The 14,468-nt window shown below is 38.6% G+C and overlaps 1 protein-coding gene across 3 annotated transcripts in view; it reads right to left on the bottom strand.

Moving 5' to 3' along the window:
• Positions 1–1,756: 1,756 nt before the first annotated feature.
• The window catches only part of Bdnf (brain derived neurotrophic factor), a 47,327-nt gene continuing 34,615 nt past the window's right edge, over positions 1,757–14,468 (bottom strand). For all 3 annotated transcript variants that reach the window (XM_004660846.3, XM_045157080.1, XM_004660848.3), the window contains exon 2: positions 1,757–2,882. In XM_004660846.3, the coding sequence (XP_004660903.1) occupies positions 2,118–2,882 (765 nt within the window). In that variant the 3' untranslated portion in view covers positions 1,757–2,117. The remainder of the gene's footprint in view (positions 2,883–14,468) is intronic.

The following is a 14,468-nucleotide window of genomic DNA, read 5'->3' as shown; positions in this document are numbered from 1 at the left end:
GAAATTGTTTGCTGATGGCATCTTCACTCCCTGAGTCACAGTGGACATCCACTTTTGCTCATCCCTCCTCCAACTAAGATGCAGCAATTAGCTTGCAGCTTTTTTTCTGATATACCAGGTAGTAGTAATTAACTTTAGCATGTTTGGAAGTAGATTCAATGGGTAATGGGGCCTTAGAACTAATTTTTCTCTGGGTCATTTTTGCCACAAACACTGTAAGGCCACCAACTGACCCCTCCTAACCCCACCCAGAGGGAAGAGGCACAGGAGGGATTTTGTTCATACTGGACACAATGGGCTGGAGGCTACCTGTGGCCTTCTCTAGGAGCTAATCTCTTTTTTTGTTTGTTTTTTGTTTTATCATGTTATTGCCTCTTTCATAGAGCAAGGCACTTTCTCAAGGCTTGTCTCTAGATAAGAGTTTTCTGCTGTCAGACCTTGCCACTTGAGCTTGGGACGTTTTCCTATTCTCTTCTTTCTACCAAAGTTCTCAAAAGATAAACTCTGGCTTCTTCAAGGTTAGTTTCAAAGCAAGTGTTAAAGCCAACATCTATGACATTGCATCAGTCACATGACCACAAATGCCACATATTCATCTGAACCTGATCCCAGCTAATCCAACTTTATGCATGGTTATTCAGGAATGGGATGGAGAGAATAAATGGGCTTGAGTGTGGTTCTCCAATTGAAAACCTCTTGAGCACTGTTAGGTAATGTAGGCACTTAAAGCATGAGGTCCAGGCAACTTGACATGTCATTCCGGAGCTGACTCTGAAAGGTGCTTCTGAGGCCTCCTGTTGGAATGTTTCAAGTACCATTCCCCACCTCCACCTAGACCTCAGGATAGCCACTCAAAAATTCCTCCTGCACTGCCAGAAAATGGCATGTCAGATCTACCTAGCCTCCATAGGGCTGTTTCATCTCATTGCATGGGCAACGTGGTGTCCTGCTCTGCTCTAAATGTTCTGGGGTGCTTACAGAATTCTAACTTTTATTTAAAACATATTGGTAAACTTTACCATGACCTACCCAAATGTTTACTCCTTTTAAAAAAAAATTCTGTTTGGGGGGTATTTATTATTTCTCTCTCTCTCTCTCTCTCTCTCTCTCTCTCTCTCTCTCTCTCTTTGGAGGAACAAACTTGCTATTCTCTGAGTGCCACAATGTGACACATTTTGGTCATTAGTCCACAATAGTGGGAAAATTATTTCAGAGCGCACAATTTATTTTTCTTCCTTAAGATAAAACACAGAAGGGACTAAAAGGGGAAAAGGGAGGGAAAGGATGTGTTCTGAGCAAATGTAGGTCTTTGTAATCAAAGAAGCCTCCCCTGACAAGGACTCCAAAGATAAGCTGGGAGATATGGGAGGTGCATCATGGGAAGTGGAGTATTTGGATTCAGTTGCCTTAAGTTGTATATGCTTTCTAGCCACTGACGGATCCTGCCAGCTTTACAACATACACATGCAGCCTTTATGTCAACCAGATGAGAATCTGAAGAAATCTCCATCCCTACTCCCTGTGGGAACTAAAAACAAAACAAACAAACAAACAAAATAAACACAAAACAAACAAAAATATACCCCTCCCATCCCATCCCTTAAGCCAGTAAAGCAATGACAACAGCACCTTGACATAGTTTTAATTCCAACACTATCAGAAGTTAAAAGCGTAAAACAGAGTACTAACAAGAACGAAGATACTTATTGTCTAAAATGTAAACGGAATGTTTTGGTTCAAATTTTTGTGTGTTTTTTTTGTGTTTTTTTTTTTTGAAAGAGGACAGTTTATTATCAATTCACAATTAAAGCAGCATGCAATTTATTATTTTTTTTAAACTTTTTGTTTTCAATTCTTGGCAACGGCAACAAACCACAACATTATCGAGGAATGTAATGCAGACTTTTTTTTTTTTTAAAGTTGTGCGCAAATGACTGTTTCCTTTCTGCTCATGGATATGTCCAATAAATAGATTGTAGAACCACTGTACTGTATAAACTTCATTTATACATGCAGTTCATAAAATTATTCTTTTCTTAACTGAATAATTTACCCTGTTATGTATATATACAAATAGATAATTTTTGTCTCCATATACTCTATACAACATAAATCCACTATCTTCCCCTCTTAATGGTCAATGTACATACACAGGAAGTGTCTATCCTTATGAACCGCCAGCCAATCCTCTTTTTGCTATCCATAGTGAGGGCCCGTACGTACGACTGGGTAGTTCGGCACTGCGAGTTCCAGTGTTTTTTGTCTATGCCTCTGCAGCCTTCTTTGGTGTAACCCATGGGATTACACTTGGTCTCGTAGAAATATTGCTTCAGTTGGCCTTTGGATACAGGGACCTTTTCCAGGACCGTGACTGTCCCTCCGGACATGTCCACTGCAGTCTTTTTATCCGCCGCTGTGACCCACTCGCTGATGCTGTCACACACGCTCAGCTCCCCGCGGCGGGCCGGGTCCGAGTGGCGCCGGACCCTCATGGACATGTTTGCAGCGTCCAGGTAATTTTTGTATTCCTCGAGCAGGAAGAGCAGAGGGGGCTCCAAAGGCACTTGGCTGCTGAGCATCACCCTGGATGTGTACATGTCCGCGTCCTTATTGTTTTCTTCATGCGGTCGAACTTTCGGGTCCTCATCCCAGAGCTCTTCGATCACGTGTTCAAAAGTGTCAGCCAATGCCGCCAGATCCCGCGAACCTGCCTTGGGCCCATTCAGGCTCTCCAGAGTCCCATGGGTCCGCACACCTGGGTAAGCCAAGCTACCTTGTCCTCGGACATTTGCTTCTTTCATGGGCGCAGCCTTCATGCAACCGAAGTATGAAATAACCATAGTAAGGAAAAGGATGGTCATCACTCTTCTCACCTGGTGGAACTGTCGGGAGGAAGCACAGACAGACACAAAACTGGTTAGGGCTTTCTTTCACAGGGATACCATGTGGCCCATCTGATTGTAATTCCAGACCATTCTGCAGGGTCAAGGATTTTTATGTCTTAATGATCAACTCCAGCTGCATGAGACACAAATCAATGTCAGCAGTGTGCTATATGTGGCTTAATGTAAACCAGAGACACTCAATGTTTTCCCCAAGAATTAGCGTATAAGCCTAACATTAAATGGTTTCTAAGCAAGTGAAAAAATCGTGGATCCACGTCTCTTATTTCCTCCAGTGTTAGTGGTTCCCTAAGTTTAATTTTTAATGATCTCTCTTCACACTGTCACAGGAAACAAATTCATAAATGTTACTAAGCAACAAATGCAAGCATAATAGTAATCTGTCTTTCAAGTTAGCAGTGTGGAAACAGCAGAGGTCTGAGGGTCTGATGGATCTCCAGCTATGAACAGCACAAAGGGCAGCAGGCAGAGAGTGAAGAGGAGCCTTTACTTTGGCATTTTTCTCCCACAGACACTATTTACTGCAACAAAGAAGAGAGATAATTTCATTGGGCCACTGTGGTTTAGAGATAAGGATATTAAGGCCACACAGGACATGCCTGCATCATAAAGAAAGGGCATATTAGGGCCCAGAGGTCCCAACACCATGTTCTTCTATATCTGGGTGGTCACACCTGGAAGCATTTTGCTTATTTCTAAACAGAAATCATTTCAGCCAGTGTTCATGGCCATACCACCTTGAACGTGCCTGATCTTAGAAATCACTGTCTATAGGTTCATTCTAATGATGTCTATGCCTGGGGCTGGAAAAGTCAGCATTAAAAGGCACTTAAATCAACTTCAAATGCCTCCCATATGCAGACTGCACATTTATCTCTCTACCATCTCTCTAAAAGCCCTCATCCATTGACTCATCTGGCTAATATACTGATTTAGCTAAGAAAGATTAACTTCTCTTTTTATTGTCTCTTTTTATTGGAATGTAGTTTGTGTGTGTGTGTGTGTGTGTGTGTGTGTATGTGTGTGTGTGTGTGTAACTCTGAGTTTATCACACCTTTAAAAGCTGAGTGCTATTTTAAACATTTTGGAATAGGAAGCTAGTGCTCTTTCTACACTTTTGAAGTTTCTTTGGGAGTCCCTTAACAGCACACCACAAAATCAAATCCCTTCCTGTTTGCTAGAGGGTGGCTGTGCTTGAAATTTGGCTTTACATCTATAAGCATGCTCTACAAAGTCAAGTATAATGCATTAGCAAGCAAAATTAAAACATACCTATGTACCAAACCAAGGTTACCATCAGGTGGTAGAGGACTTATGAGTTACTTACCTGAAGCATTGTGCCTCTTAGTAGCAAAGAGTAGTGTCCCTTATCTGTGACACTCTAATTTTATTACTTTTTCTCAGTTCTGGAACATGGATTTATAAACATACATACACACATGCCAATCATTATGCTGGGCAAAATGATAGGAAAGGAATTATACTTCTGCCCATGAAGTATTGCCAAACACAAAAACAACCTACCTGCAACCAATAGGTCCTAGTGTAGAAATGGCTGAAAATTCTAGTGCTGAGGATCAAATGTTTCTATTCTTGACTTTTGAAAGAGATGACATATTCTATCACCAAGTGGTTTATGTCATCCCTACATACAAATTTCCTCATAAATTCACCTTCACCTTGTACGAATGGAAAACATGCTCACATTTTTTGGGCTGGAAGGGTGGTTGAGCAGGGAGATGAGAAGTGGTGTTTGATATCATGTGAAGCCTGAATGGTGAGCAAAGCCAATTCCCATTGAAAATAGCCAGGGTCCTTCACACCCCATAGTGGTGTCAGCTTATCCTGATACTAGTTTTCCTAAGGGGTAGTGCCCTCAGCACCTGAAGGCTTCATATCTGCATAGCCTTCACACACCAGCCACAGCAAGAGGTGGTCATCCACAGAGCTACATATGCCCAAGCAGAATAGAGGAGAAACACCATTCTGCACTCACATTTGAGGCAGTGGTGGGAGATTAGTGTAGTGCAACCTGTGCATGAAGTTCAGTGTCCCCCTCAAGGCTCCCAAGGGAACTGGAAGTCCTGCCTGGAGCTTTGTCCTAGCTTCACTTGTCCTACCCACAAAATGTCCACACGGTTTTTGCATACATATTGAACAAAATGATTAAGCTTTTGAAAAACTATATTAATTAAAAGAAATGGATTGAAATGAAATTTAGTGAAAAGTTTGATCATGTATCAAAACTAAGTCACATCTGTTTTATATTTGTGTCTTTAACAAAAGTTTGAAGAGAGATGTTTCTAAAGAATTCAAAAATATCCTTCGAGGAAAACTAACCAAGAAACAGATGCAAGTTAATTAGTTAAGAAGTATAAGAGATGACTTAAAACTGGACCACATGTAATTATAATTATTACTTTTAGTGCTCAATATCACTGTGGGTTGCAATACAAAAATGTGAAAGTGAACTTATGGCTTACTGTTTATTTATTGAAAGAGTTGTTTTAGAATTATTTTCATAATTTATCCTTTGTAACTTCTGTGCAAATGTTAAACAGAAAATTGGTAATGCAACAACAGCTATGTCATGACTGGCTAGCCAAGAATAACATGATGGCATAAACAGGGAAATACAAACACATTTAAGAAAGTAAAAAACTGAGAAAAGGTGAATTTCAGAATTAATGGAATGTAAGTTTAGTGTTTACTAAGTGCCAATACTAAGTACTTAACAATGACTAGAAGTATTGAGACATCTTAGCTGCAGAGTAGGAAATCTGTTATCACTATGATATCTATGAGTCATTTTCTATACTTGAAGAGGTTTACTCAGCCTGTCACAGGTTTCATTTATCTTTATATTTATCTGATTATAAGAGTAATTAATGCTTTATTATATTATTTTCTCATCAGTTCCATAAGCAAGTATTACAACGAAACAGTTGACATCTGAGTAAATATTAGTTGGCTTTCGTTCTAAGTCCACACATAGGTATTGCTCAAAACTGAGTTCCTCCATAGATTCAGTAATCAGCAAGTTGGTAGTACAAACTAACCTCATACCTTCAACTCTGCCTTCTGTGTAGTACTTCTGTGCTTCTCTTGTCCTACTTGCTTATAATATTTTGGGGGAAAAGGGCCTTGAAAAGCAACTAAATATTTTTGTCAGCACAGTGGTACTTCCTACTTTGTTTAGTTGCTGAGATGTGTTGAATAATCTTGCTATGTAGACCAGACTGGCCTTGAATTTAAACTCAATCCTCTGCCTTAGCTTCCAGAGTGGTGGGATTACATGTGCAACCAAATTTGGATGTACTTTGTTTATAACAATGATTTCTTAACATTTTGGGTAATCTTGGCACTGGCTAGAAATTTCAGAATAAAGCTTGAGGACATGTTTCTTGCATAGCCTTCAAATCTAGTCAGTAAAAATATTTTGTCTTCTTCAGAATATTTCTCCTATCAATCAATATCTTTTTGCCCACCTCACAACCATTATTTGCCTCATCCATTATCTTATTTTGTGACTATACTGTCATCTTGCTTACTGACCAGCCTTTCTGCTCCATTCAGCTCCTGGAGAAACATTCATTTTATTCTCTTACACAAAAACTTCGAGTACCTTTGGTCCTACCCAATCAAATCTAGCCTCTTCCAGCTGATATTTGATACCTATCAAAAACCTGGCCTGACCCTATTTTGTTAACTCTCTCATATTTTTCAATGCTTCTTGACTTCTGTCCTGCACAGACCAGAGTTCTTAGTGCACTCATACATCATGGAAGTGACTTGTTCCTCTCAAGCAGACCTTGATCATTTCCACCTCTATTGGACTAAATCTTGATTATCTTTCATGACCCTCTTTAATCATTACATCACACAAGCCATCTTTTCTAATTACTTTAGCGCATACTGCCTTCTTTCTAATCTTTCATTCCACATTATTCTCCTATTTGGTGCTTAATTCCCTCTTTATTTATCGTTATCAGTATTTGCTAGTTGGCAGTACTCAGTTGAAAGTGAGTTCTCTAAGGAAAGGGATCATTTTATGTCTCACATAGTACTAGCACAGAAAAGGGTTCTGACATAATTTTTCATAAGAAGCCTCAACATTTGTGCAACATATGTGAATGCACTAAAATTCTTAGGTAATTTATATGCTGTAATCACACCAAACTATAAGCTTTAAGGAAGTTAATAGATGGCATTTAGCATCCTCACATGAATTCATGAGTTGTTTTAATGGGGTAAAACCTTACTTGAGTAATTAAACAGTAAGTAACACCTTAACAAACTCTTTCTAATGGACCATTGATGGGAGACTAAGAGGAGTAGCATTGGTAGTAATAATAATTGTAGAAAATTTTCGCATTTTCTCTTTTAGCTTCTTTTTTATTATTCTCCTAAGCTCTTGAATTAGTCATTTTTATACTTATTAAAAAATCTTCAAATATTAACAACAGATATGTGTTTTGAATGTGAAATAGTCCCCATTTATTCATATGTGTCAAGTAAGTAGTGCTATTCTGGCAGGTGGTGAAAGTTTTAGGAAGAGGTTTCTATCTAGATGAAGTAGTCAAATGGGGCATATCTTCAGAGGGTATCACGTCCCTGGTCCTCTCTCTTTGCTTCTTGCCTCTTTTGAGGTAAACAGCTTTTCTCAATCATGTCACTCTTCCATGGGGCCAGTCAACCTTGGGCAGAAAGATCTAGTAAATATGAATGGAGGAATCCTTTCATGCTTCTCTCTCAGATATTGACCATGGCAACAAAGACTAACACAACTTCCATGAAAATTTTCAGATATTTTATCTTGAGATACATCTTTATCATCCAAAAGGTAAAGAGGCTATACAGTTTTGCTAAGTAGTTCATTCATTTATGTCTACTTATATTTAGTAAATTTATTGTTAATAGTTTAATTTCATGGCTCGCAACAATCAACCCAACCATATCTATAAATTAATATTCTGTCCATTAACACAATCATCATGGAAGTTTAATTTGCAGCAACCCTCCCAAGTCCTAATGATTCAAAAAGAAGAATATCTGTGAGAGCATGCAATACCAACAGACCCAGTTATACCATTACTGGGCATGTACCCTAAAACCTTCAAACCAAAAGCCAGAGAGATTTGCTCAACCATGTTTGTAGCAGCTCAATTCGTAATAGCTAAAAGCTGGAATCAACCCAGATGTCCATCATTAGAAGAATGGATAACAAAGATGTGGTATATCTACACAATGGAATTCTATACAGCAGTAAGGAAAAACGACATAAAGAAATTTGAGGAAAAATGGTTGAACCTGGAACAGATCATTCTCAGCGAACTTACCCAATCACAGAAAAAAAATCGACACATAGTCTCACTCATCTGCAACACCTAACCTGAATTTGCCCAAGATGCCTTACATACCCAGCAAGTACCTCATGGACTAGACAATAAGATGGATGGGAGGGCGGGGAGGGAATCAAAGGGTGGAAAACAGTAATCCGGACCCAAACGGCAATGGTACCATAAAATTCTACTTCCTAAAAGACAGACCAAATGACTGAACCTTCACTAGTCCCTTACAGGAAACACCTGAACCACAAGACACTGGAGAGGGTAGGATCAAGACTGACCTAAATCTCCTACATCTTCCTTCCCTCCCTCTCCCCCTCTCCCCTCTATCTCTCTCCTCTCTAACTCTTGTATATTAGTTATCTTTTTCCTCAATTTCTTAGTGGACACTGACCTGTAACCCCCACTTCCAGCTTGGGCCTACAATCCACAATGAGCTTTTGATCAGAGAAACCTACAAGGTTTCCCAAAACAATGACAGACTTCTGTCAGAGTAATTGATGACCCACCAAAGGCCAGTGGTAAGACCCTATTGCTGAAGACTCCATACGCAGCTGACACGTAAAATGGAATGACATGGCTGGAAGCCAGGAGAGAGTCAGTCCCCAGACAGTCAGCGTGTCTAGTGCCAGAAGGCGCTACATAGGCAACTGGGGGAAGTGACCAAGATCTGTCCAAGCAACACATTGTTTAACCTAAGTAGCAACAATTAACCGGATGTGATACCCACACAAGTGCAATAGTGGTACACAGCCATGGTGAGGAATCAATTGCTCTTGATTTGGCTAACTGATCCACTCAGTGGTACTAGACCCTTAGCTGGAGCTGGGAAACAAGTCAGAACCATACCCAAACACAAGCCCACTCTACAATATCAAGCTACCATCAATCACGGGGTACAAGAGGGCCTACACCTACCAAACTGTCTATCAAAAAAGTAAGTGTTATCTCAATTTTCCGGGTGCTAACTTACTCTCCGTTGGAGAATCTGCTTCTCTTTTCCAGATAGATGCAGGTCCTAAGAAGAGAGCTGCCCCAACATACCTCAGAAGGGGCCCAACTGAAACTAAGGACAACTGGTGAAATAAGCAAGGGTGTTGTTTTCCTGTGAACTGGATACCAGCACAAAGGGGAAGGAGATCAATGCAGAGAAAAATCAACTCCTACCAAATCAGAGAGCCAGAGCCTCAGAGGCCCCCAACACCTCAGCACTGAAGCAGACCAAAAATGAACCCAACATGGCTCAGGGAAATCTTGCGGAAGAGGGGGTGGAAAGAATGTCAGAGTTACATGTTGGGTCATGATTTTCAGAGACATTTATCATACTAATAACTGGGGGCTAACTCCACAATGCACGACCCATTTTCAATAACAAGGAGGGTCTAATGGGAGGGGGTAGATCACAGATGAGCCTAAATAATGGTACCAAACTGCCTGTATTTACTGAAAAGAAAACTAATAAATTAAATTAAAAAAAAAAAAAAGAATGTCAGAGTCACATGTTGGGTCATGATTTGCAGAGACATTTATCATACCAATAACTGTGGGCTAACTCTACAATGCACGACCCATTTACATCAACAAGGAAGGTCCAATGGGAGGGGGTAGATCATAGATGAGCCTAAACAATGGCACCCAACTGCCTGTATTTGCTGAAAAGAAAACTAATAAATTAAACTTAAAAAAAAAAAAGAGTAACCTGTCAAATGCCCCAGAGCTAACAAATCATTGTCTCCTCATCCAAGCCTTTACTACCATGCTGGAATTGTAGAGTATTAATTGCAGGGAAGAGAAAAGGGCTTATGACAAAGAAGGATCTTATAAAATATGGAAACAACCTGCAGTTGTATGTATCATGGAGGTCAGCTTTCTAAAGGCAGCACCATTAAGCTTTCACTTTGTAGAACTAATTTTAATCTTTGTTATGGTTTAACTGTTCCCCCTTTGTGTTGAAAGCTTGTTGCCCATTGAAGCTATGTTCAGAGGAGAGGTGATAGGATCATGGGGGCTCAGATCTCATCAATAGATGTACTTGTTGATAGACTAATATAACTAAATGAATTATTTGGAGGTGATAGAAATGATAGAAATGGGGCCCACATGCTGTAATTTCTCACAATAGCCCTAGAAGCAGTGGAGTCAGCCCAATATTGACTAAAAAGTCAGCAACTATGAGCCATAATAATATCTTTATTCCTTTAAGTTGGCTTCTTAAGTGTTTTATCACAACAATGCAAAGGTTATTAACACAATTGTGGCCTCAGAGGTCCTTTAACTTTTCCAGGTCCCACTATGGCATGTTAGATGGCATGTTAGAGAATATGGCCTTCCAAGAGAAAACTCTTCAGAAATTTAGGCATGTTAAAACAAGTTTCTATGGCCAAAACTAAGAAGGGCAACCAATTAACAGCTCAGAAATTTGGGAGGTAGGGTGGGCTGGTGGAGTACAGCTTTATGTGTTCTGGTCCCTTTGGGTTTTATGTATAAGCATGTAATCAAATACAACGTAGTTTAGTGCTATGACGGACCATTTTAAACAGTCCTGTAAGTGCCAGGGACAATGATATTGTTCACAAAATAATCAACTAGCATTTAATTCCTAACATACAACATGCAAATCTAAGATTGCCTTAATGAAATTTTGCAAAATAACATAAAAAATATTTAGTTTGCAACCAATTTCACCACATACACATATTAGCCTTGTTTTCATTTGCTCAGTTATCAGACAAGGAGTCTGTTTTCTATTTATATAGTCTAGGAGGGAGATAGGATAAATGTGTAACAAAAACTTGAGGTCAAATGACCCTTAAATTCCAGAAAGAGAAATAAGTTGCTTCTACCCAGGTAAGGAAGTGAAGAAAATCTTAGTAAATAAGATTTAAGAGAATTGGATATATCTAGAAAAGACAACAGCAGATTATGGTAGATTAATTAATTGTGAGGAGGTGGAAAGGATTGGAATAAATATCTGGAGAGAAGAGTGCTAGGCTAGAAATAGTCAGAAATAAGCCTGAACAACTGCCCAACTTCAGGAAGTTCTGAGAGTGATGATAAAGAGGTTGGATGTTTTCTTATGAGTGCTTCTAGCCAATAAGAGTTTCTGGTCAGCCAGATGCTTTAAAACCAGTTTATCACCACATGCAGGCAATTCTGAGTGCCATGCTAGAAGACATGAATGAATTTACTGATTTTATTCTTAATGAGTACTGCACTTAAAAAACATTAATACTAGGGATAGAGAGATTGCTTAGTGGTTAAGGCATTTGTCTGTAAAGCCTAAGAACTCAGGTTTGATTCTCCAGTACCCACATAAGCCAGATGTACAAGGTGGTACATGCATCTGGAGTTCATTTGTAGTGGCTACAGGCCCATTCTCAATCTCTCTCTCTCTCTCAAATAAATAAAAATAATAAATAATTTTAAAATACTAAGTAGTGACGTAAGTGTGGAATGACAAGTTTGTCTTGTCTGTCTGCCTGCCTGCCTGCCTATCTATCTATCTATCTATCTATCTATCTATCTATCTATCTATCTATCTATCATCACTGAAGCATGATGACAAAGGAAAGCACACACATGCAGAAATAGTTACAGCCAAGTAACAAGTATTAGTAACCTCTGTGTTGGCAGAAAGATCAGGACATAGAAGAATGGAGGTGAGGTGAGATTCCAAACTTTCATTCCAATTATAACTGTGCTGAATTTTGGGTCTACAGCTCAGCACTTTTAATTCAAATTTTCCAAATGCTTTGCAAATATTAAGTAATTAAGACTCATAGGACCCTAGAGGTGCAGGTAACTATAATTATCCCCATTCTGTGCAAGAAGAAAGAGGAGCAGAGTTTTAATCAACTCACTTACTTGCTGTGGTTCCCCTGATAGAACAAGGTCAGTACCTGGATTCCAAAGGAAACTAGGCCTTAAACTAAAGTACCAGTTTGTTTCATCCCTGTGCATCATTTCCATAGTATTTTCAGATTATACACATATTGTTAATCCAAGATTAGCAAAACAATAAAACACTCAAGCATTAAAGCATTAACACACGCATTAAAGAAAATGACTGAAAGTTGAAACATAAACAAAATGGAAAAATACAATGATCATTACAGGTACCTTTTTATTTGGGTAACCATTTGATTGACACCAGTAAATATTTTAATATTATTATTTATTTTTATTATTATTATTTATTATTATTATTTATTATTGACACTAGTAAATATTTCATAAAAATATTATCAGATAATGTAGATATTTCCAAGCTTTGAAGAAGTTTTAAGTGTAAATTTTATACCATTTATGTTTCAGGATGTCCAAGTATATGTCTATGATGGTTAGTTTTAGGAGTTAACTTTGCTGGAATAAGAAAAGTCTAGGAAACTTGGTAATGTATTGTTTTGAATTATGGCTGTTTTTAGAGGAGATTGGTAGGCAAATGGGTGGAGGAAGTGGAGAAGTTTGCCCTTGGTGTAGGTGAGAGCCATCCCTACCATCAGTTGGAACCCAGACAGAAGAAGAGAGGAAGAACAATTTGGTCTCTCCTAGAGCTGACTTACACTCTTCTTTTCCTATCAGTAGCTATCAGAACTCCAAGCTCTTTGGACTTGTACCAGTGGCTCCTCAGATTCTCAGGTGTTTATAGACTTGGGCCAAACTACGCTGCCAGCATTCCAGCATCTCCAGCTTGCAGAGACAGCCTCCCATGGGACTTCTCACCCTCCATAATCATGTGAGACAACTTACCTAATACTCTAATTACTCCTTATAGAATAGAATGTCTATATATTTTATTGGTTCTGTCTGAAGATTATTGCTAACATAGCTTGCTATCAAATAGTCCTTCTTACCAGAGCACTCAGATCCACTGGTTTGCCCATTATGTTGAATGACACAAACATTACTTAATATTTCCTAAGAGGGCTATAGATTTTGATGAGTCTTGGTTCCTATCCATACATGTAACTACCTTGAGGAAAGAATGTATAATTCTCCAAATAATTAATTTAGTGGACAAATTTATATGCATCTTTGATGGAGAGTGGTGATCCTCAATTACATCCCTCTATTCCCCTAATCCTGATATATTTTTTTTCAAAGGGACCAAGGATTTTTATATTGGAAGAAAGCCTGCCTTTATTCTGGAGTAAAACTAGACCACCTGCTTCATAAAGCTAGAGACTGGGCATTCTCTCCTGAATTACCACCTAGAGCAATTTGTACAGCACATTACACCAACTAAGTTCCCTGGATACTGAATGACTCATTTTCTTTGGGCTGAGGTTATTAGAATAGTATTTGGGGAGGTCTAATTAAAGTAACAGCAGTAAATCTTAAAGTATACTAAAACAATGTTTGGAATTTTGGAGTAAAGAATTTTTAAAAATCTTGTTACAAGGACCAGATTTAGGCAGAACCCTCTACCTGCCTTACCAACCTTGAGCACAGCTGCCACCATACAAGGGGTCCTCTGTGCTGCCATCATCCCTGACCCTGGAAACCCAGGGTCAAAACCGGTAGAGGCTCCCTAAATACACAGTCACCAGAGCTGCCAGCCCAAATAATGCTTTATCCTCCTCGGCCTTCTTGTCCCAGAACAGCACATGATTCCACATCAGACTAGTTTCAGCACAAAGCATTCCCAACTCACTTGCATATACAATGAGCAACTTGTCAAAAAATCCTTTTCTAAATATCTTTACAGTGACTATTTTTAGGTATAAGAACCAAATGGCATTTGACAGTCAAGAAGTAGAACCTTTTAAAATTAGGAGTCTTTGTTTTCTTTACAATTTTAGTTGGGATTTGTTACAATGTACTAAAGTAAAGTAAGATTTATCAGTGCATTATTTACCAAATTCACATACATGGCAAATAGTGACATTAATTAAAAAGATAATTCCAATTAGTTCCATGAAGTTTTAGCAACTTACTGTGTAACAAACAACCAGGAAAATTATCAAATGAAAGTCATATTTAATCATAAGGGTATTTTCCATAAGGGATCATGACTTTGGAAATGGTCAACAGGGAGATTTCAAATCTCAGACACAAATAAATTACATATAACTAAATAATTTTTCAGTATATACTTTTGAATTTGTAGAAAAATTTCAAGAATAAAATTAATTTTATGTAGCCTTAAGTCTCAAGCATCAGGCAATATTCTGAGTGTACATTTATAAGTTAAGTATGATAATACAATTCAAAATAG

The sequence above is a fragment of the Jaculus jaculus genome, chromosome 8 (genome assembly GCF_020740685.1).
Source record: "Jaculus jaculus isolate mJacJac1 chromosome 8, mJacJac1.mat.Y.cur, whole genome shotgun sequence".
In the NCBI taxonomy this organism is placed as follows: Eukaryota; Metazoa; Chordata; class Mammalia; order Rodentia; family Dipodidae; genus Jaculus; species Jaculus jaculus.
The sequence above is the reverse complement of the archived record's forward strand: the minus strand, read 5'-3'. Positions and strand labels throughout refer to the sequence as shown.